General features: G+C 39.4%; 2 protein-coding genes across 3 annotated transcripts; both read right to left on the bottom strand.

Moving 5' to 3' along the window:
• Nucleotides 1-2428: 2428 nt before the first annotated feature.
• LOC134635219 (protein sidekick-1-like) lies at nt 2429-6398 on the bottom strand. Of its 2 annotated transcripts, XM_063484626.1 has the most exons (14): nt 6295-6398; nt 5851-6189; nt 5570-5698; nt 5307-5474; nt 5135-5205; nt 4815-5061; nt 4645-4722; nt 4305-4553; nt 4032-4160; nt 3772-3936; nt 3369-3412; nt 3163-3265; nt 3057-3087; nt 2429-2980 (listed from the first exon to the last, which is right to left on the bottom strand). In XM_063484626.1, exons 1-14 carry the CDS (start codon nt 6356-6358, stop codon nt 2923-2925), a joined length of 1875 nt encoding a protein of 624 aa, XP_063340696.1. In that variant the 5' UTR covers nt 6359-6398; the 3' UTR covers nt 2429-2922. The 2 variants fall into 2 exon arrangements, with proteins under 2 accessions (XP_063340696.1, XP_063340697.1); XM_063484627.1 differs by lacking the exon at nt 4645-4722 and having other exon boundaries at nt 4305-4439.
• A 5051-nt stretch (nt 6399-11449) lies between these two features.
• Nucleotides 11450-14148, bottom strand: LOC134635202 (T-cell immunoglobulin and mucin domain-containing protein 4-like). Its single transcript, XM_063484625.1, has 6 exons — nt 14093-14148; nt 13616-13951; nt 13472-13528; nt 13302-13390; nt 12289-12376; nt 11450-12140 (listed from the first exon to the last, which is right to left on the bottom strand). The coding sequence occupies exons 1-6, from the start codon at nt 14133-14135 to the stop codon at nt 12055-12057; spliced, it is 699 nt and encodes a 232-aa protein (XP_063340695.1). The 5' UTR covers nt 14136-14148; the 3' UTR covers nt 11450-12054.
• Between the last annotated feature and the right edge of the window lie 1470 nt (nt 14149-15618).

Genomic DNA, 15618 nt, shown 5'->3' with positions numbered 1-15618 from the left:
TTTTGAAGTTTGAATAGTCTGAGCGTGAATCAACGCTAATCAAATCTTTAACAGATGAATATTGTAACACTGTACACACACTGAGAGCCTCGCAAGGAAAAGTACGCAGAAACCAACACACACAAACCCAGATGAACTGATGGGTCCTTCCTGGAAATGACTGTGGAGTACAACATTGCACATGGTTTACTTTGTGATATCTCCATGGCAACTGCTATGTCTGACCTTCAAACATGTGCGCTGACTTCCGTGTGGTTCAGGTCGGCTAATCAGATCACATCATCTTGAACACAAATGTGCCTTCAGATCGCTCTCGCTTCATAAATGAGGTGATTTTTTTTGTTTTTTTACACCCTAACAACCAACACAAGTTTGCCATCAGTCCAGTTCACGCAGAACTTTTGGTTCTGATTTTAGCATCGCTGCGCTGGACTGTTTTCATTTCCACAATGACAGCCATGCTGCAGCTCTAAGAAGATGAAAAGTTCCCTGTGCTGTAGTTTGCAGGGGGTTTGAATAAAGACTTGAATCAATTAGTGCTTCTTTCATCAGCAAATAGGCCATACCCCTGCATGCTTTCACAGGCTGCCTCTGTGACATCCCTTCTCTTTTTTGTTCCAACTTAACTCTCTGGCCCTTTCATTTGTGCTCTGTTCAATACTCTCATCTGCTCTGTTATTCTCAAGTTCATAAGCCTCTCCAGAAGGGCCAACATCTGGCAGCTCCTTGGCCCCAGGGCCGTGCATCCGTTCCGGGGCAACGGGGCCTGGAGATCAGCCCCTCCTGTGGAGCTGAGCCTTTGGTGTATGTGGTACCGTTCAGCGTCCCCACTTCCTGAATGTTGAGGCCTTGATGTGGCCAGAACCATAGTGCATGATTTATTACAGTACTAACTCTGTCCCCACTGCTAGTGCTGCCATTATTATAACCATACATCCTCAGTCTTCAAGCTCCCACCTGCAAATTTCACAGTGAAGCCTTTAGCAGGCACAGCTGACACAGCTCTGCACGGCCTTCATAAGGAGTTTTCTGGTGTTACCTTCATGCATGTTTGATCCCAGATGTTTAAAGAGGACCAGAAGTAAAAACTGTTGGGATGATGACGCATATACTGTACACTAAATTGATCATCGAGATCAGCTGTCCCTTTGGTGTCTCAACCCCTTGTTCTTTGTATATTGACTACTGCTTTCTCGCTTTGTGTGGGTTTCCGGCGGCAGGCATGGTCCAGCAAGAACCAATGAAGCTGTGGGTGGAGGTGGCTGGGAGGTAAATTGGTTTTTGGCTGTGTGGCCAATCAAAGGGACCTCATCAAAGTCATCGAACCAGCGTTTCCCACAACCTTCCTTGCCTGTTTTCATCTGTTTGTGTAAGTGCCACACAGTTTAATCAGAGGGACTTGAGAACAGAGAGGAAGATGGATGAAAAAAGAAAAGGATGCGGAAGTTTGGAGGAAAGGACAGGAATGGGCGCCGATATTTGTGTAAGCGAAGCCAGATTGAAGAGGCAGAGGAAAGTGGAAAAACGGGAGCGAGGCAGCAGAAGTGAGGGGTCCCGAGACGAGAGGAAGTCCAGAAAGGAGGGATGTGGTGGAGCTTTGTTTACAGGCCAGGGTCACAAAGTGTACTGTGACTTTGTGCGTCAGCAGCTCTGAGTTTGTGATGGGTTACCACAGAAAAGCAATAATCAAGCAATATTTACACCACTGTAGACAATTAGTCCATTTCTCAGGAAGTCAGTTTGTGAAGTTAAAAACAACAATTCTTCCATCTGTGGTTTAGTCCTAGGACATTTTAAAGAGATATAAACAAGCAGAAACAGGAAGTGGAAGTCGTTTAAAAAAAAAAAAAACATCCATGCGTGCACACACAAACATTGATCACTACTGTGCCATGTGGTCCCCGCTGAGACACATGGCTTAGGTATCCCCCCCTTGTGATCCCCCATTAGTCTGAGACTCCCTCTCAGGCAGCTGCCTCAAAGCTCCACGGAGGTATCAGATCTCCTCCTCTTCCTCTTCTCCTTAATTAGGACTATTAAGAGATTTACAGGACAGATGGGTGGAAATCCAGCTGGCTGCAGCGCCAGCCGCTGAGGACGGCTCTGCTGATGGCGACGTGAGAGCTCAGTGAGAGCGGTACATCAGCTTACCAGTGAAACTCTGGTGCCCTCTGGTGGTTGGAGATGGTTGTTGAGTTTTGAATGATTTCAATAAAGAAGCAGCTCTAACTTTTCATTTATAATTATATAAAGTGGTAAAATGTAACTTTTAATTAATTTGTCGGAAGTTTTTTTCCACTGAAGAGATTTAAGCAAAAGCAGCTATTACAATTCACTTTTAAGTCCAGCAGGTTTTTTTATTAAAAAAAAAAAAAAGTTGTGATTGCACGCATTTGTGGTTTTAACTGATGATTTATCGAGCACACTTTAAACAAATGCATTCAGCACAGCTTGTGGCTAAGTGTTAATTTATTCTGTGATTGTTAAATAAACACACTGTGGTTTACACTACATGCAGATGGACAAACACTGTAAAAGTTTCACAAAAACAAAAACAATAGCAGAGCTGTCGTGCGTTCCCATTACATGCAAAACTAAAACTAACAAAAAAACAAAAAAAACTGATGATTCGATGATGACTGTAGAAACACAACCACACACACAAACAGAAGCTGCTTTATAAAACCCAGAGTCCCCCTTTTTGTAAGCTTATTTAATGAGTGTTTCCTTTTGGTTAGTTGTAATCAGCCCGACATGTCGGTGACGTTTTAGTAGATTAGTCATCTGTCCTTGGTGACAGACAAAAATATACAATCTTTTTCTTTTTTTTCTTTTTTTTTTTTTTGCAAATGTGAAATTTAAAAGTACTTTTTGTCTTGGTTAGTTCTACGATCCTTCCGTAGCCCAAATTAACTCTGTGTTTTACAGCTCATGTAGTGACTCGCAGTCTGTGTAGCGTACTTCTCCATTACCCAGCCAGCTGTAGACGAGAAAAAGTAACAGTTTTAAGCAGATCATTTCTCAAGGTGAACGTGGCGTGCGCCGCAAACACTTACATGCTCAGGGTGCCTTTTTTCTGTTTTAGTCCTGTGAAGAGAGAGCATACAGTTCAGGGGCGGAAGCTGGGTTTCTATAAGGAGCAACGCTGCTAAGCACACTTACGGCGAAGCTGCCACATGGTTAATATGGCGCCTGTTACCACCAAGAGGCCCACAGCTACAAAGATGCCTATCAGGTGATGACTAGGACTCTTCAAAGGGCTTGCCTAGCAGAAATGAGTACCATAAAGCTGATCTGCTCAATCAAGTGAACTATTTAGCATTATGTGTAGTTGTTTGATTTTTCTATGGTAGCATCCAAATACTTACAGTATAAGGCATCATGCTGGTAATGAGTATGTCCTTTTGATGACCTACAATGCACAACCACAAAGGAAATGAGCTAGGAGGAAGTCCAGCAAATGTTGTGTTCGGCAAAACAGCTTAACACGCAGAAACAGCGAGTGCAACTAAACAGGACCACTGTGAAGCAGCTTCCTGATGTTGGAGGAACTACAATAAACTGCAATAATAAAATTGTCACTCATTTAAATTTTTAGGCAAGATAATAGAATATGAACAAAAATCCCTTCTTCTGCCTTGACACGAGGAAACAATTTCCCATTCATTAATGAACCACAGCATATGGGAAATGCAGCCCTGTTCTGCCTGATGAACTGCACAAACACACAACTACAGGAGCAATAATAAATTTTTTTAATGAAAACAACACCTGCTTCCCCAGTGGTGATCGTGAGGACATTGCTGGCTGCACTGGTGGCCTGGCTGTTCTTGGCAAACATGCGGACGTTGTATGTCGAGGGATTCATCTCTATTATTGTGGCCTCCGTCTCATGGGCTCCAAAGTCCACAGCGTTCTTTGTGTAATCCCAGGAAGCTGAAAGGAAAATATTTAACTTAATATCACAGAGTGATATGAGGATTAACAGTGTAAATTTAGCTTTAGAGCTTGTATTAAAGTGAAGTTTTTACCATTCACTGCTTTGTACTCGAGGAAATACCCGGTGATGGGGCTGTCACCTTCGGAACTAATATTCCAAAAAAGGGAAAACGAATTGCCGTCCACCTTCTTTAACTCGATCACTGGGGGATCCGGGGGCACTAAGAGATATTTAACAAGTAAAAGAAGTTTTTATCTTTTCAAGCGTTTGATTTCTGGTTTTAGTATGAGAGTTATGTCTGGGAATCATTATTTTCAGAAACTAAATCAGGGGTGGAAACAAATGTTCCCTTTATATGTTTTACCTCCTGAGATACTGGCAGTGCTTTGCTCCCAATCTGTGGCGGCATAAAAAGTTATTGAGATTGTTGAAGGTGATGGGGTTGTTGAAGTTCTTGAGGTTGCTGAAGTTGATGGGGTTGTTGAAGTTCTTGAGGTTGCTGAAGTTGATGGGGTTGTTGAAGTTGTTGACATTGGTGAAGTTGATGGGGTTGTTGAAGTTGTTGAGGTTGTTGAAGTTGATGGGGTTGTTGAAGTTGTTGAGGTTGCATAAACTTGAAGTAGAGTAAAAGAAGAAGCAATTCCAGTAAGTCATTTCTCAAAAAATAACTGAGGAAAAAGTTACACTTGCTCGATAACACGTACCCGAGGAAAAATGTATCCGCATTGTGGCAGCAGTGGAAGAAGGCAAAGTAGTTACTGTTGTTGTTGTTGTTTTAGGAACTTTAAATAAAATGTATGAAATTAAACTGACATTAAAAAAAATATGACAAAAAATAGTTTTTAGTCGTATTTTGTAATTTTTAAAAACTTACTCTCATCCAGAGTTGAGCAGAGAGGTGCATTTGAAGCTGGTCCGACCCCGGCGATTGTTTTGGCCTGTACGAGCACGCCGTACATGGTAGAAGGCTTCAGGTTAGCAAGAGTGACGGTCTCTTGTTCACGCGTTGCAGCCACATGTAAATACTGCCACCGTTTAAACTGTTTGGCCACGGGGTCATACTCTCTGTAGTTAATGTTGTAACCCCGCAGGACGCCGTTTCTCAGCTCAGTCCTCGGAGGCTAGTCGAGAGAAAAGAGTTAGTCTACTATGTCCAGTCACAAGCCAGGAAATGGAGCTGAACTGTGACTTTACCTTCCAGGTTACTTTGATGCTGCTGGAACTGAGGGCCACAAGCTGCATATCCAGGGGCGGGCCCTCTGGTGCTGCAGGGAAAACAAATTTTAAAGGGAGCGACCACCAAAAATGTGAATTTGTTTTTACATTCTAGATCATTATATTTATCATAAATGATGCAGAAACAAACCTGCTTCTTTTGTAGTGATAGTGAGAACGTTGCTGGTTTCACTCATCCCAACGCTGTTGATGGCGAACATGCGAAGGTTGTAGGTCTTGGATGGACTCAAATCCACCAAAGTCACGTGAGTCAGTGAAGGATCATGCAGCTCGGTGGTTTTTTTTGTTTCCCAGGGTGCTGTGCAGCACAAATCCATAGATTCTGACTTTAAAATAACTTTTGAAATATCTCAAAATCTGTCATGGATACTGGGTCGGTTTTCTTGTGCTTACTCTGTTTGTTTTTTATATCAACCCTGTAAGCTGTAATGGGACGGCCGCCGTCGAACACAGGACTCCAGCGAATAGTGACGGTCCTTTCCTTCACCTCTCTTGCCTCGATTCTCAGTGGATTCGGTGGAACTAAAAGGAAAGGGAAAAAACGAAATATGAGCTTATACAATGCTGAAATAATGAGATGACTAATCAGTTACCAGACAAAAACTGAAACTACCCAAAAAAACGATTTTTAACTAAACATGCTGCTTATTTTATTAAATTTGTCTTTGTCTCACCTGCATTCACTTTCAGAGTCACGTGACGTTTCTGGTCATTGAACCAGCCTGGTATTTCCACACGACAGCCGTACACACCAGAGTCCTGCTCCTCGGCGTGCCTGATGGTCAGAGACACATCACCCTGGCCAAGATTGCCCATGAGCAGGTAACGTTCTGACAACCTGCTGATCACTGACGTCCCATCTGTCTTTAGCACCTCGTTGGCACAGCCGCTGTTTGGTATGGTTCCCTTGCCCCAGCATGCAGAAAGCCTGCCGTAATAGTTTGCATCATAGCTGCATTTTAAAATAGCATCTGTTCCCACCGTGACTGTTACAGTTTCTGCAGACACGAAACCTGAAAAGGCATTAAGATTTTTTTACATTTTTTAAATGGAATAAATACATTAATTACTCACTGCACTGCTAAATCAAATGCAAATCATATGCATGGCTGTCTTACCTGCAAGAAAACAAAAGAGAAGGTTGCAATACACAGCAAGGTGTTTGCTGGCCAAAATAATCATTTTACCTTCTTCTCTCTGAATCAAAGGACAGATTGGTTGACCTGCTAAACACCACTAAACGAGACCCAGGATGGTTTCAGCTCTGAAATATTTCCAGATCACATGATGCTTCCTTGATAAGCACGCACAAACAACTTCTGCTGGCAGAAGAGGAATGTAGAAAGGAGCTGTTTCCTTTTTTGTGGTTTTGGTTCCTTTTACTAGAAGGGGCAAACTGTTTCCTTTTTGATGATTAGACAGACACAGAATCAAGGTTATCAAAATTCCGAATTTATTCCCAGTGTTGGTTCTCAGCCTCTGTAGCAGTGGTAGGGATAGAGCATTAACTATTCAAAATTTCCTCCCTGCATCTCAGAGACTAATGCTTTAAATTATTACTAATAATTTATTCCAGCAGGAAATATTCAAAGTAACTTCAAAACATGCTATTTACTCATCAGCACAAGGCATTTAAAGATATACAATGCACTTTGATCCTCTGAAATCAAATATTTATTGTGTCCTCAAATTTAACGCATTAAATACATTTTAACATTTTTTTTTTTTTAAAGAAGGAGAGTCTGGTTTAACCAAAGGCCATTGAACTGATTTCTCTCAGTGCTGAGTAAACATTTGGGCATGGTCGCTGTTTGGTAATCCAGCAAAGAACTTCCTCTCTGATAAGAACTCAAGACACATGCGGTACGAGTTGTTTTCTGCCATTTTTTTAAAAAAGCTAGTAGATTTTTTTTTCACGTTTCTTTACAGGATTGAAAGGCAAACTTTTTTTTGTACATGCAGTACCATAAGTGAGTGAGCAAACAAAATCAATTAAAATAATTATTAATAATACAGTACAATACAATAATGTGCAAAAATCTTGAGCACATTACTGTATTAGCATATCTCATTTCTTGATATTTTATTTGGAACATTGGTAATTTGTGTATCAGTTGTTTTTTTTAATATAATGAAATGCAGTATATAAGGCAAAAACAGTGTATTTTAACAAACTTGAAGGTCAATATTTGGTGTGACCTCCTTTATTCTTCAACACAGCCTGATCTCTCTTAGTCAGTTTTCTTCTGATTTCTTTAAGTAGTCTTCAGGAGTGCTTCTCCAGACTTCTTAAAGGACAATCAAAGCTCATCTTTGGATTTTTGCTGCCTTATCCTTCCTTCTCTGTCAAAATGATCCCACGCTGCTTCAATAATGCTGAGGTGCGGACTCTGTGGAGGCCAATCCATGACTGACAGTTTCACTATAAGTGTTTTTGTCTAAGCTTTGGTATTGGCGGTGTGTTTGAGATCATTTTCATGCTGAAAAATTAAACTGTTGTCAGTCAGACACTTACATGATGGTTTTGCATGGCGGATGAGGAAGACAGTCTGGCTCCTTTGAAACAAAATATAAAAGAATAAGGGGTGGCTCAAGACCTTTGCACAGTATTGTTTGTACCATCACATTTTGCGTTTATCTCTGCGTGAAATTCCAATCTAGAAGGATTTGTGATAAACTATACTTAAATTGATTTCGCTTGTTTTTCTTTAAAAGATAAAATGGAAAGAGACATAAAATGCAGTTCAGGGAAAGAGCAGAGAAACAATGTGGTTAGCAGGAAACCAGACGCTCACTGCTACAAGGGCTTCTACCCACGTAGTACACAACCCAGCTACTCACCTATCAGGCTGCCCTCATACAGTTAACATTTATGAGAAACAGGGTGAAACAAAGTGTGACAGTGTAACCTTGGTGCCGCTTGTGTCGTCTTCGTGTGACCTCACTGAAAAGTTGTTTTGTTTTTCCAGGGGATTGGAAACAGTTACTTTCACTCTTAATTTCTTTTATTTAGCTCATATTACCACTGGGGGGGGTTTTATAGAGAGGAACTAAAAGCAAAAGAGAAGCAACTTTCTTTTAATGAATTGAAGTGAAAATCTGTGTAATGGTTTTTACAGTCAATATCTCAGAGCAAGCAAAAATGTTGCTCTGAGATATTGTTATTAAAGAGAGATTTGATTACAGACTAGTATGTTGTAAAACAGTGAAGCCCTTGTGTTAAAAAATACAGCAACAAAGTAAACATTGGTAAGATTACAGTGACCTTGGTTATTTTTTGTTCATTAATATTTTGGCATTAGATCCAGTAGGTGGCATTGTGTTACTAATACAACAGCAGCCTTTTTTCAAGCCATATAAGTGCATAATCTGCCATCAAATAACAACAAAACAATGGATTTATCATTCATTTATGTGAACAGCAATAGTGCTGAGACACAAACAACACGTTTTCACATTTTATTTTAGTCTGAGAATGGCAGCCCCTGTTCTGAACATGGTATATTTTCTTTCATAATGATTAGTGGGGGTCAAAAGGTTTCTCTTCAAATAAATAAAGTCAACAAATATCTTATCAGAAAAAAAATCTGCACATCTTTGTTCTTCAAAGGAAAATGTTTGCTGAGATAAATCCTTTGAGACAAGTATTACTTCTGTTTAGAATCGAGAGATCAGGAAAAACACATTTTATTTGAACTATTTCAGAATTCATTTAGAACAAACAGATAATAAAATCCTCCAACATTAACTCTGTAACTAGGAGACAAAAAAGGATGACCCAATCTCAGTGGCTTTAACGTTCTAACCTGTTATCAATTTCACTGTTAAACCTTTATAATTTTTCTCGGTAAACCCTACAGACAGTTGTGTGGGGAAAATCCCAGCAGATCATCACTTTCTGAATTGCTCAGACCACCAGCAACCATGCCAGGTTGAAATTTACGTATTCACCTTCCTTCCCCATTCTGATGCTTACTCTCAGTTTCAACTTCAACAGGTCGTCTCAACAGTGTCTTCATGCCTAAATGCACTGAGCTGCTGCCATGTGATTGACTAAACTGATATTTGTGTTACCTAATAAAGTGGTCAGCGTGTGTAAATACCACATACATATACATATAATTCATTCATACATATGAAAATAATATCTAGTTCAGCCACATCTGAAAAATCTTGCTTCATCTATATTTTGAGCTGCCTTTCTCCTTTACTACAGTGAAAAACACAACCACTGTTTCTCCTGCAGTAAAAGAGGACAGGTGTTGACTTTACTGATGCCCACAAAGTGCTGGGAAAACATTTTGTCTCAGCTAGACCATCTTCCATCTAAAAAAGTCGTGTTAAATATTTATTATGCCCAAAGGTGGGTTTAATCAATATTTAGAGTACTCACATTTTGTTATTTGTGAATAATGAAAGTTAGGCAGCATCATTTGGATGTTGCATCGTGACTCTACAATCAACTGGAGTTAACTAACGAGTTTATTTTGGTACAAAAGGGAACCTTCATACCTTTTAAGTCTAAATGAAACTTGTAGAAGTACATTCCTAGTTTCCAACACATGCTTACAGTAAGCGTGTGCTGCCTAAAACAGTTGTTTTAGGCAGCACACGCTCCATCTATTAAACACTCTCATTACGTTAACTCCCCTGTTAAACAAGACAGAACTGACCACAGTGTGATTTCAGTGTTAAAATATTTCCAAACTGCATGGTCTGTTTTTAGTGTAAGCGCCTCACAACTCATTTTTCTTCTCGCTAAAGCGGAACAGAGCTGCTTCTGTTTTTGTTGCATTGGTTCCCCATCCGAAATCCAGCATTATTTCAATGAAATGTGCAGAAATCTGAACTGAACCGATCGATCATTTCTTGTGTGGTTCAATTAACAAAGGAGGTGCCACAGGTGCAGAATCCCCTTCTCATATTTTCTTTGTTTATCTGTTCATGACATGCTGAGCTGGATAGGAAGACAAATCTAAACAATTTCAAATTTTTTGCTCATTGGCAAAGATATACGCAAAATAAAACTCCAACAAACACCCTTCGGTTTTACCAAAAATGATGACTGATGATTTCCGAACACTACAGAAAACAGAAACACTAGTTCACTCAAGGGCTCTGGACTCTTTGCTTATTTCTCAGACTGCTGAGCAAACATTTGGTTCTGCTGGATATTAAGTAACTCAGCACAGTGCTTCCTCTTTGATCACTTCCAAAATGTGTCATTACAACAACAAACTGTAATAATATTGAGTGTTTTAATGAGAAATTAGATCTGATAGTCAGGATAATACAGAACACAGTAGAGGGAGTTGATTTTTCATGTCCTGCAGCCTGCAGTTGCTTCAAGCTGGCGGTCCGGAGTGATAAGAAAATAATGATATCCCACGGTGTCGCTTGCAACATAACCACATCGCCTTTTCCCATCTCAGCTCTGTTGTCTGTTCATGGTACAGATGTGAGTATTTAACTATGCTGCAGAACAGGAGCAAGCACAAATGGAGAAACATTTTCGAGGGGTGGCTCATTTCAAATGTAACTTTTCATACTTGCAGTTTGCATCGCTGTGTGTCTTTTAGCCAATGTACAGTTGCTGTACTTCCCAGGGAGAGATGAACATAGAAAGTTCAAGATGTAAGAAAATATAAGATTTCTTTTAAATGTAAAGGACTGTTCATAATTGATAAACTGGTGAATTCAGGCTATCTCATTTTAGATTTTCATTTGAGATATTGGATCTGAACGTGATTGTGTTTCGTAAGTTCAGCACTGGACAGGCAACAAACTTTGACAGACATCATTGTTTGTCATAAAAAACATAAACAATGCTGTTCAGCCACCCACAAGCTTAAGGTCCACACTGCCAAATCCCACTTTACCCCCTGTGTGTGAGGTCACCTGTATTAAATCTATATGTTTTATTATTTGTTCTACTTTAAAGACATTTTAAAGCATTTTTGTATTTGTTTTGATTGATGTCATGTGTACGGGTTTGTCCAGTAAACACTGGGCTTTTTAAGTTAAAGCCTCCTGGCTCTTTGTGGTGCATTTGAGTCCTGTACTGGTCTTTACTGGTTGGCACAATGTATACATATTTTTCAGTCCCACGTGTGTTGCTAAGAACTAAACAAGGAAAAACATTATTCAGGTTTTTGTTTAATTAGTTTTGGCTTCCAGAGAAAAGCAGATATGTTTCAACATAAAGGAGATTTATAATGAGGTAGAGGTAATTACATTTATTCAGTTTGCTAATACAGTCTAACAGAGCATACACAAGACTTTTTAAATGACTCAGACACAAGACTTAGAAAGAAATAAATAAACCATAAGCAATTAGTCTTGGCATGTAAAGGTTCTTTCTCAAATCATCTTCCATTTTTACATTATTCAGTGCTTTAAAAAAGCTTATATAACATATAGTACAGTACATATTTTTTCACATCACTAAATAGCTGTTTCACAGTTCATTTGAGCCATGTCATCCAAAGGTTTTTTAAATTATAGCTGAGAGGTGTATACTCAGATAATAGTGCTGTTATACCTAACAAACTTGTTTTTCACATTTGCTTATTATTGCTCAGTAGGGCCAGTAGGTGGCATTGTGTCTGCAAGTATTGACAAGCCAACAACTCTTCTGGGTAGTAAGAAAGACAAAATGCAAAAAATAATTAATCTTTAGGTTATTTTTGCAATTTGTGAAACAATTGCACCCTTTTCTGTGAGAGCTTTGTAGTGGACTCCTGTAAGCTGCTTTTCTGGGAACTAGTTAAGCAGAGGCTCCGAAAATGGAAAGGTTAGACATACGTCAGGCATCCACTTCTGCAGCCAGAAGTTCCTTATACTGTAGAAATCTGGTGTCTTATTTTTGATCAACAGCATTAAGTCATCGCGATGCTCTCATAAATATTCTCAGCAGTTATGGAGTTGTGATGTTTCAGTGCCTCCTTCATCAGGAACATCCTTCCTAGATTGAAGAAATGCAAATATGAAGATACTCAGTAAGAAGGAAAGCCCGCTCTGTGACTTCAGCTGTTTGATAGATGCCCACTTTTAATGTTAAATTAATCAGGAATGGGAGATGACTCACAAACGATAATCCATTCCATACTTACGGAAAATAAAGCAGAGGATTATGATTATGGTGAGCAATAAAAGACCTGCCGTCCTGCCAATATTCCCAATGCTCGAGAAGAAATTCACCTGCGATGAAAAATAAAGCTTATCGTGAGGTCAATTATAATGGCCATATAATTTTAAATCTGTTACATAAATAATATTAAAAAACAAGAATCTTTCTGCACTTTTTTTTTACACTCATTTTTTGAATCACGTTTCTAAGCGTCTCACATCAATCTTGAGACAAAATGTTAATCTGAGGAAATCCAAATGTCCTAAATATCATAATAAATAAGTAAATAAAAAGACAAAACTACAAGTTAGTGTCATTTCTTCTCTAACTGCTAGATGAAAAATCTAAAGGAAAATAAACGCCAGAGGTTTCCTGTTTTCACCCATGAGTCATACCATGCTGTAAAACATTTCATTATCTGAGTTAACTTTGTGCTGTGAATATTTTTAAACATCACCCATCAACTCTGTTCTTGCTTCTCTTTACTGTCTTCCACTGAAAATCAGACTCTATTTTAAACCTTTATTAATAATACATAAAGCTCCACATGGACAGGCTCCTGCGTCTATAGCAGAGCTACTGCGACCTTATAACGTCAGTCGGGCTCTCCGACCATCTGATCGCTAACTCTTCCACGCTTTTATTTTAACTCCACAGGTGATCACAATTTAGGTTTTGTGGTGCCAAAAACATTAGGACAGCCTTCATCAGCTCATGTGGTCAATCTGTGCTTTGCTTCAAACAACTGTTTTTCTTTACACTTTCTCCTATTGTATTTGGCCATTGTTTACATCTGATGTGTGGATGTAAGTGTGGATGTAGGAATGACTGTAAGACCATATGTCGAGTCTGTCTATGTACACTGGAACATATATGCTTGTTTTTAATGTGTGATTTTAGTAAAGCTGCAAAGCACTTTGTAAGTGTGCTATAAAAATAGGAATTGATGTATTATAACACAGAGCTTTTTCCTGATTTAAATAAAAAGTCAAATACCTGCTCTGTTTCACTTCGAACTGCGTCCATTTGTTGGTGACCAACTTCCACGCTTTCAGATGCCGACGCTGTCTGTATTTCTGTAGCATCTGAAATAGTTAGTTAGTATAATCCATAAGATACAGTTTATGCTAAAAATTTAACGTATTTATTTGTAGGTGTTTGCTCACCTGTTGTTCCAGCAGTAGATATTATGTAGTTCTGTGTAACAGGTTGTTCTCCAGCAGCTATAAAAAACAAAACAGCCCAATTTTTTTCAACTAAAAAACATCAATGATTTTGTGATCAACACTAAAGTTTTTCATGAGTGTTACCTTCTTCTATGATCAGTTCAATGTTGACCTTATGGTCATTAAACCACCCAGGAATCTCAACCCTGCAGCCATACACCCCAGCATCTTCCCTCCGAGCATTGAGGATGGTCAGCGACAGATCTCCATTTGTCACTCGGCCCAACAGCTGGTACCTGGGGGACCTTCTGTAAGACACAGCCTCACCGGTGGAGGAGAGGATGGTGTTGGAGCATTTGGACGTGGGCACCCTGTCTTTGCCCCAACAAAAACTCAAGACTCCATGGGTTTTGGCATCATACCTACATGTCAACGTGACATTGTGTCCAACAAGGCCAGTGACGCTGGTGCTGAAGGACACTGTGAAGGAACAGCAATAGATGATACAGATTACATTTGTAACCCTGATTTGAAGCCCGCTACTGCACCCACACACACTCCTACACCAACAAGCACACTACATATAGTCTGAAACAATAAAAGCACCAAATATCGACTTACCTCGGATCAGGATCCAGAGGCAAAAGCAAAACAGACCACGCATGTGTAGGCTATTGTTAACAATGTCCTCAAGTGAGGATGTAATGAGCTTCTCCCTCACCACACGTACTGTTTTATCAAATACTGGAGGTTTCACTTCTCTTTTTAAAAATGAAGAAGGAAATTACGGCTGTCTTGTCTACATTTGGACTTGAATTCTTGTGATGCGCAATGAGCCCACTGGGAAAAATTTACGCCTCATCTGTTGTTATGAAGTACTCCAGAGTTTATCATTGTACATATAAACCTCAACTCTCGCATGTAAAAGAAAAGGGGGACAAAAGGCTGGAAATGTTATATTCTGTAATATAAACAGATCGTGCGTTCCTCCATTTATTTGTCATGGGACACTTTAAATGTTAAAGATCTATGACACACACAGATAAACAGGAAACATGACTAAGTGTCACATCTGTCACTAACCTCTATGAGCCTGTTTTCCTGATTTATCTATAGATTGTCACATGAAATGGTGAGACTCTGGCCATCTGAATTCCTTCACGCTGCTTGCGTACAGATTTTTCAGGAGATTTATTAAAGTTTATGTTCAGCGGTAAAATTGGCGAAGAAAGAAAACAGTGGAAGGACACTCAAAATTGTTTTTGTAATTTGTCTGGGATGAGTTGTTCTCTTCTGGCCCTGCGGCTGACAATTTAAAAGGGCTCAGCTTGTTCCTGAGATGACTTTCAAAAACGTCCTTTTTGTGAGATTTTTACAGTTACTCAGTGCACCCACGTCACTTTGGCCCTGTCATGTTCCTGGTGCTTTTACTTTAATTACATCAACCACAGTTGCCACTCATTACAATAAGGATCAGAATTACATTATTGTATGCAAACAAGGTGTTATGATGCAAAAAAAAACCAACCCAAAAACAACAACAATGGTGCAGGACTATGCAAGATTTAGAGCATAAATAATAGCTGCACCTTTATATAAACATTAATATAAATACATACTGTAAGAATACTAACTACCTACAGATATTACAATAGATCAAGCACTCTACACATCAGCTGGTTACCCTTTATATCTAAAAACACTTCGCTGTTTATAAAGTTCCAAAAGGTTCAGGATGATCCTCAAAGTGGCTAATAGACCTGAAATAATACACACTGTTCCTTTTTGTTTTGTTGTTTTGCACATCTCAAAAGAATGAGCGTTATTTTGAAGAAGCTCTTTACTCCCAGTTGCTTTCTGTTCCTATTTCTTATTCCACTGCTTTCCAAACAATACACACGCTGCTTTTACAAGCTGTCCAGTTATAGTCTTATTTAACATACTTCACACTTTACAGAACAGAGACAAATTTGTCTCATCCATCCATCATAGTACGGTATTGGGCTGTTGTGTTTGACTCTGTTCTCTCTGTCTGGTCTCGGATTGGTTGGACAGGCAGCTTCTCACTCTTGTTTATTCCTACTTATATCTATATGTGTACTGAACCTGATGATCCTGTGTTTGTTCCAGTGTATCTCTGCAGATGA

Source organism: Pelmatolapia mariae, linkage group LG2 (assembly GCF_036321145.2).
Source record: "Pelmatolapia mariae isolate MD_Pm_ZW linkage group LG2, Pm_UMD_F_2, whole genome shotgun sequence".
Lineage (NCBI taxonomy): Eukaryota > Metazoa > Chordata > Actinopteri > Cichliformes > Cichlidae > Pelmatolapia > Pelmatolapia mariae.
The sequence above is the reverse complement of the archived record's forward strand: the minus strand, read 5'-3'. Positions and strand labels throughout refer to the sequence as shown.

Excerpts from the sequence above, each read along its gene's own strand:
- LOC134635219 (XM_063484626.1), bottom strand. The coding sequence starts at position 6,358 with ATGATTATTTTGGCCAGCAAACACCTTGCTGTGTATTGCAACCTTCTC. Across the intron at positions 6,190-6,294 it reads TCTCTTTTGTTTTCTTGCAG|GTTTCGTGTCTGCAGAAACT; the intron begins GTAAGACAGCCA and ends ATGCCTTTTCAG. Across the intron at positions 4,723-4,814 it reads CTGCTCAACTCTGGATGAGA|TTCCTAAAACAACAACAACA; the intron begins GTAAGTTTTTAA and ends TTTTATTTAAAG.
- LOC134635202 (XM_063484625.1), bottom strand. The coding sequence starts at position 14,135 with ATGCGTGGTCTGTTTTGCTTTTGCCTCTGGATCCTGATCCGAG. Across the intron at positions 12,377-13,301 it reads TTCGAAGTGAAACAGAGCAG|GTGAATTTCTTCTCGAGCAT; the intron begins GTATTTGACTTT and ends TTTTCATCGCAG. Across the intron at positions 12,141-12,288 it reads AATCCTCTGCTTTATTTTCC|GAAGGATGTTCCTGATGAAG; the intron begins GTAAGTATGGAA and ends TCTTCAATCTAG.